Source organism: Chanos chanos, chromosome 3 (genome assembly GCF_902362185.1).
Source record: "Chanos chanos chromosome 3, fChaCha1.1, whole genome shotgun sequence".
NCBI classification, from domain to species: domain Eukaryota; kingdom Metazoa; phylum Chordata; class Actinopteri; order Gonorynchiformes; family Chanidae; genus Chanos; species Chanos chanos.
Genome location: NC_044497.1, coordinates 44867288 through 44873287, shown reverse-complemented (window position 1 = coordinate 44873287; position 6000 = coordinate 44867288). Strand labels below are relative to the sequence as shown.

Sequence of the window (6000 nt, the reverse complement as noted above, 5' to 3'; positions counted from 1 at the left end):
AGAACTTTATGAAAAAGAATATTAAAAACAGTCCAGACAACTTTTTAAAAAATGGCAGAAAAAAGAGAAAAAAAGAGACAAACCAGATTGGAAAAAAACACAGAAAGAGAGAAAGAAAAAAGAGAGGATGAGGTCTTTCTGCAGATAAAGTGCTCCGTCTCTCTGGTATGGTACCCTCAGAATCGGGGCAGATTGTCGAACAGGACCGGCCAGGGGACCCGGAACCTTTGAGGCCTGGGTTTTTGAGTAGTATCACAGTGGGGAGGCAATTAAGAGTGACACGCTACATTCATACTTCCTTTCCCTGACCCCTTGACCTGAGCGGGAGCAGGGTCACAGGGAGGGTCAAGGAGAGGGGTCACACAACATCACAGGAGGTCAGGGTGGAGGAGGAGGTCGTAGGGTCTTGCATTTCATCTCATCCAAAGTCTTCCAGTACTTATAGTTCTCTGACAGGTGCTCCATCAGACCAGGCAAACTGGCAAAGGCTGTGAGAGAAAGACAGAGAGAGAGAGAGAGAGAGAGAGAGAGAGAGACAGAGAGAGAGAGAGAGAAATGGAGAGAGAGAGAGAGAGAGAAATGGAGAGAGAGAGAGAGAGAGAGAGAAAGAGAGGAAGAGAGAAACAGAGAGAGAGAGAAAGAGAGGAAGAGAGGAAGAGAGGAAAAGAGAAAGAGGATGTACTGTCATGCACTGAGGATTTTTTTATTAAGACAATGCCATAATGTCATGTGGTGGAACTGCGTCCTACAAATCTTCTGCTCTCTGCCTCACACACATTCCTCCCTTCCACCCTCTCATAGACTGATTAGAAATGCCTGTCTAGTGGCGTGATACTCTAGGACCAGATACGGAGGATAGAGGAAGTGTGTGTGTGGTTGTGATAGAGAGAATGAAAGAAAGAGCGATGGAGAGAGCGAGAGAGAGAGATAGAGAGAGAGAGAGAGAGAGAATGAGGGAGAGACAGAAGTTCTGTGTATATAAAACTGTTTGTTTATGTGTACGTGTGTTATGGTTACTAGAAGGTTCTTTGGCATAGCCAGTTGAGCCCCCGCTGTGCGTGTTTACTATCTCTGTTTCCGACAAAAACTCCTACCCCTTCATCCAACCCTCCCATCCCCCCCATCCTGCGCCTCACCCTCTCTGCCTGTTAGCCCTCTCCATAATGACATGAGCCGGTGATGACCCTCTCGCGACCTCGAGAATTCAAACTTGTACAGGCCTCTATGCAAGTCTGCTGCTTCACTGCCTTCTGAACTGCAATCATGAACCCACTCCCCCCTAGATACACACACACACACACACATACACACACACACACACACACACACACTCACACACTGACACAACCCCTGTGGTCTTGTTCTCTGTTTTTTCTAATTTTCCGTGACATCATCAGGTCTCTGTGTTGACAGTAAACATGTTTGCTCTTGGGGTTCTACATACAGTGGGAAAAGGGGAACTAGTGACCTCACCCCCCACCCCCAAAAAACATTCATTCCACCAAATTCCAGACAAACCCCAGATGCACTTCTGCTCTCTCCTCACAACATTCTCATAACTGTCCTACAGTACAACCGCAAACTCTACACAACGCAACCGTGACCTCTCTACCACGCAGCCGCAAGCTCTACGCAGCGCAGCCGCAACAAGACCAAAACACGATGAAAACCCCTCCACAATGCTTTGTCACTACACTGCCCTCACAATCTCTTAACAACCTCATCTTAACATTTTTCTCACAATGTTTTAACAACGCATTCACAACATTGTCTTAACCTCCTCACAACGCTTACAACCTCTCAGTAATCCTCCAATGTGTGTCTCCACTTTCTGATCTCAGATCAGAATCCTGTGCAACTGACTTATCAGACCAGTTCATTACCCGCTCCCTCTTTCTCTTTCTCTTTCTGTCAGACACATCTCTTTTCTTGTTTCTTACTCTTCTCATATTACAATAATCACAAACTATTTGAGAGTGAACTTGGCCATGCGCTTTAAGAGCAGGAGTGAGTGTGGAACTCCTACCATCCCAGGCATCAAACATGTCTGTAATGAAGTAATCAATGAAGGAGATCTGGGATTTGGGAACGCTGCAGGTATTCCGGTCAAATACAGGCATGACCACGGGAAGACCCTGTCTTTTCTCCTCATCCGTCTGCAGAAAACACACACACACAATAGTACAGATAGAGAAACAGTTGAAAAGGCAAACACATGCACAAGCAAACACAAAAGTGTGTGTGTGTGTGTGTGTGGGCGCGTGCATGTGTGTGTGTGTGTGTGTGCGCGTGTGGGGATGTGTATGTGTGTGTGTGTGTGTGGGGGTGTGTGTATACCTGGGCAAAATACTCTTCAGAGATTCGTCCAGCCCACTCTATACACAGCTCCAAAGGCCTGCAGGGATTGGCCACATCCGCACATTTAATCATCATGCGTTTGATCAGCAGCCTGTTCTCTGGAGAATTCCTTATGTTGGCAGAGCCCTCACAGTCACTGCCTTCACTCTGTTCATCACACACACACATATAGATGCATGGCTTACAGATTACATTCAATCAGTCAAATAACGTGAAACTATCAAGGCTTCTTGGCTATTAAGGGTCATACACATTCATAACACACACACCAGGGTTATTATAGTTAACGAAAACTAAGACCAAAACTAAAACTAGCAGTAAAAAAAAAAGATTTTTTTTACTGAAATAAAAATGAAAAACAACAGTTTTCCAAAACACAAAAACGAAATAAAAACTACAATGAACAATGCAACACATACTAAAATGAAATAGAATTGCAGGTAAAATCAGCTTCGTTTTTGTTTCCCCCGTAGATGATTTGCACTGTGGTTGCAGTGCGTACCTTAAAATTTATTCCTTCAGGCGCCCCTCCAACCAATCACAGCAGAGCGTCCCTCCCCCTCAATCTAGCATCAACCACGTGCCAATGAGATTTTCTGAAAATGGCTAAAGTTGCAGGCAGAAAGCGGCACAGTCCAATATGGGAATACGTTGACCACAATCCCATAGTAGACAAAAGTAAATGTGTCGTGATGAAAAGCGACGGTAACATTTGTGGGATACCGTATTGGAAATCGGAGCGTATCAGGCGGAGCAAGGCAAAAATGAGATGGCGAATCCCCAACTTTATGCAAATAAGAACCACGCGAGAACCAATCAGTACAGCATGTGACCAAAGCAGGGACTTTAAAGATACTGCCCAGCTTCTTATATTCATTCAAGGGATCAATGACAATTAATAAGATGGAGGGTAATGTAAAAGTTGATACTGCATTGAAGTGGATGGTTTTATGAAAGTAAATCTTTTTATTGTAACCTCAGGGTACACCAGATTGACATAAAGTCGTAAAAAATGTCAGGCCTTCGAGTAGGCTGGCATACAGGCTACTGTAAAGTAATCTCTCATGTATATCAAATTCATATCATTTAACATAGCAGCACTATGTGTTTTACGTTTCATTTCAATTGTCCAATATGTGGCCGTCAGCTTACTTTATGAAAGTAAATATGGCCCTCTGGAAAAAAAAAGTTGTCCACCCCTGGTTCATGGTGTACAAGAATAAAAATTTTATGACTGTTTATTAAAGGTCCTATATTATGCAAAGCCATTTAATGGCTTTGTACAATATGGGACCTTTCATAAACAAGGGTTGTGTAAATCATATTTGATGTCATACATTCTTTCGTCCTGCCTTTTGCAGCTTCTATAAATCATGGCCTTCATAATATTTGAAAAACTAAAACTAACACTAAAACTAATTAAAAACTAAACTAAAACTAGTCAATTCCTCAAAATAAAAATAAAACTAAAACTACTTATGCATAAGTAAAACTTACTAAAACTAAACTGAAATCAAAAACCAAACTGAAAAACTAAATAAAAAATTAAAATTTCAAAACTATAATAACCCTGACACACACACCCACACACACAGCAGAGCTATGCCAGGTAGAGAGCCCTGTATATGTGTGCACAACTCACATTTGAGCTGGTTTCTTCGATGGCTGCCATGGGTTTGTTGATACTGTTGACAAACTTGTTGACATGTTCAAAATGTCGCGTCATCTCAGTAGCCAACACCATGTCTATGATCGCCTGCCGCAATGTCCGAAACTGAGTCCTGGAAACACGCACACACTCCCATTTGAAGGTTATCATTAGTGTATGCGTGTGTGTGTATGTGTGTGTGCACGCATGTGTATCTGTCCATGTTCTTGATGATATTGCTGTCTGAAGAGTGTGTCTTGGCATGACCACATTTGTGAGAACCTCTTCATGGTTTTGAGACCGTTCATTTATACAGTCAGTTCAGTGGTGTGCGTGTGTGTGTGTGTGTGTGTGTGTGTGTGTGTGTGCATACCTCTCCATGTTTTTGAAGATGTTACACTTGCTGTCTCGCACGGTGAGCTGAAAAGCGAGAGCAGCGTGATGACTCTCTAACACGGCTGTGTCGTTGTACAGAATGGCCAGCTCACTTCCTGCGTTACACAGGAAGGAGTTCGTACGACCCGGGTGATCCACGTCGTGCACCGTTGCTGCGATCAGTGCTGCCACCTCATCCAGCTGATCAAGGCTAGCCTAAACACACATCCACCCACCCACCCACACACACACACACACACACACACACACACACACACACACACACAGAGTTCAGTTCAGTTCAGTTCAATTCCTTTAAATGACTCAGTATAACTCTGGTTTTATTGAGATTAAATCACTGTAAATCCTTCGTTCAATTTTGAAATGATAATTTGCAGTGAAGAAAAATGTGGGTCTCTGTTAAACCCATGAGCCAAAAATAGATCTGTTGAGAAAAATACTGTCATTTACCACACCATTATTCATTTTTTCACCACGCAGCCATTCTAATATGATAATACGAAACTCAAATCATAATAAACATGCCAGAGAGAGAGAGAGAAAGAGAGAGAGAGAGAGAAAGACAGAGACAGAGACAGAGAGACAGAGACAGAGACAGACAGAGAAGGACAGAGTTCAAACAAAGCCTTCTTCCCATTCTGAAGAACATGTTATTTTATTTAACTCTACCTTGACTCTGTCCTTACGGAGGAAGAAGGCAGTGGCATGCAGGACGTCCGCAGCATGGGTGGAGTTATGGTAGGAGTTGGAGGCATGGTAATTTGCCTCCATCACCTGCAGCCAAGACCTGAGTGTAGCCTCTGAACAGTTCAGAAACTCACATACACCAAAACGCGCAAAAACCTTCAAGCCCAAGTAGGTTAACGGCCTGCAGATAAACACACACACACACACACACACAAACAAATGCACGCATATACACACACACAGACAAATGTCTGGTTGATAAACAGTTGACAGATTTACATATTTACCATTTTTCCCATTTTAAATCGTTACATTCTTATATTGATCTATGCTTTTGATCTACTTTCTTGTATTCTTTCATCCTATCCCTCTCCCCTTTTTTTTCCTTTCTCTCACTCTTTCTCCAACCTCCCACCTGCCCCAACCTGCCACCTGCCCCAACCTGCCAACTGCCCCAACCTCCCACCCACCCCAACCTCCCACCTGCCCCAACCTGCCACCTGCCCCAACCTGCCACCTGCTCCAACCTCCCACCTGCCCCAACCTGCCACCTGCCCCAACCTCCCACCTGCCCCAACCTCCCACCAGCCCGAACCTGCCACCTGCCCCAACCTCCCACCTGCCCCAACCTGCCACCTGCCCCAACCTCCCACCTGCCCCAACCTCCCACCTGCCCGAACCTGCCACCTGCCCCAACCTCCCACCTGCCCCAACCTGCCAACTGCCCCCATACCTCTTGTGTGTGACAGCCTCCAGTTCGAGGATGTTAAACTCCCAGCTTTCCTCATCGTCCAGCAGCTGAGCAATGGATGGAGGGACGTCGTTAAGTGTGACTGGAATGGCCAGATGAGTCTGACTGATGTCTGAGGAACCATCACAGGTTAGAGGTCACAAACAGAACTGAGGTTACA

At 44.6% G+C, this 6000-nt stretch overlaps 1 protein-coding gene across 1 annotated transcript in view; it reads right to left on the bottom strand.

The window, feature by feature from the left end:
• Positions 1-378: 378 nt before the first annotated feature.
• The window catches only part of pde8b (phosphodiesterase 8B), a 43111-nt gene continuing 37489 nt past the window's right edge, over positions 379-6000 (bottom strand). The window contains exons 16-22 of the mRNA XM_030768768.1: positions 5823-5952; positions 5072-5270; positions 4380-4597; positions 4001-4139; positions 2338-2505; positions 2027-2156; positions 379-488 (exon numbers count right to left, since the gene is read on the bottom strand). Coding sequence (XP_030624628.1) covers positions 379-488; positions 2027-2156; positions 2338-2505; positions 4001-4139; positions 4380-4597; positions 5072-5270; positions 5823-5952 — 1094 coding nt within the window. The remainder of the gene's footprint in view (positions 489-2026; positions 2157-2337; positions 2506-4000; positions 4140-4379; positions 4598-5071; positions 5271-5822; positions 5953-6000) is intronic.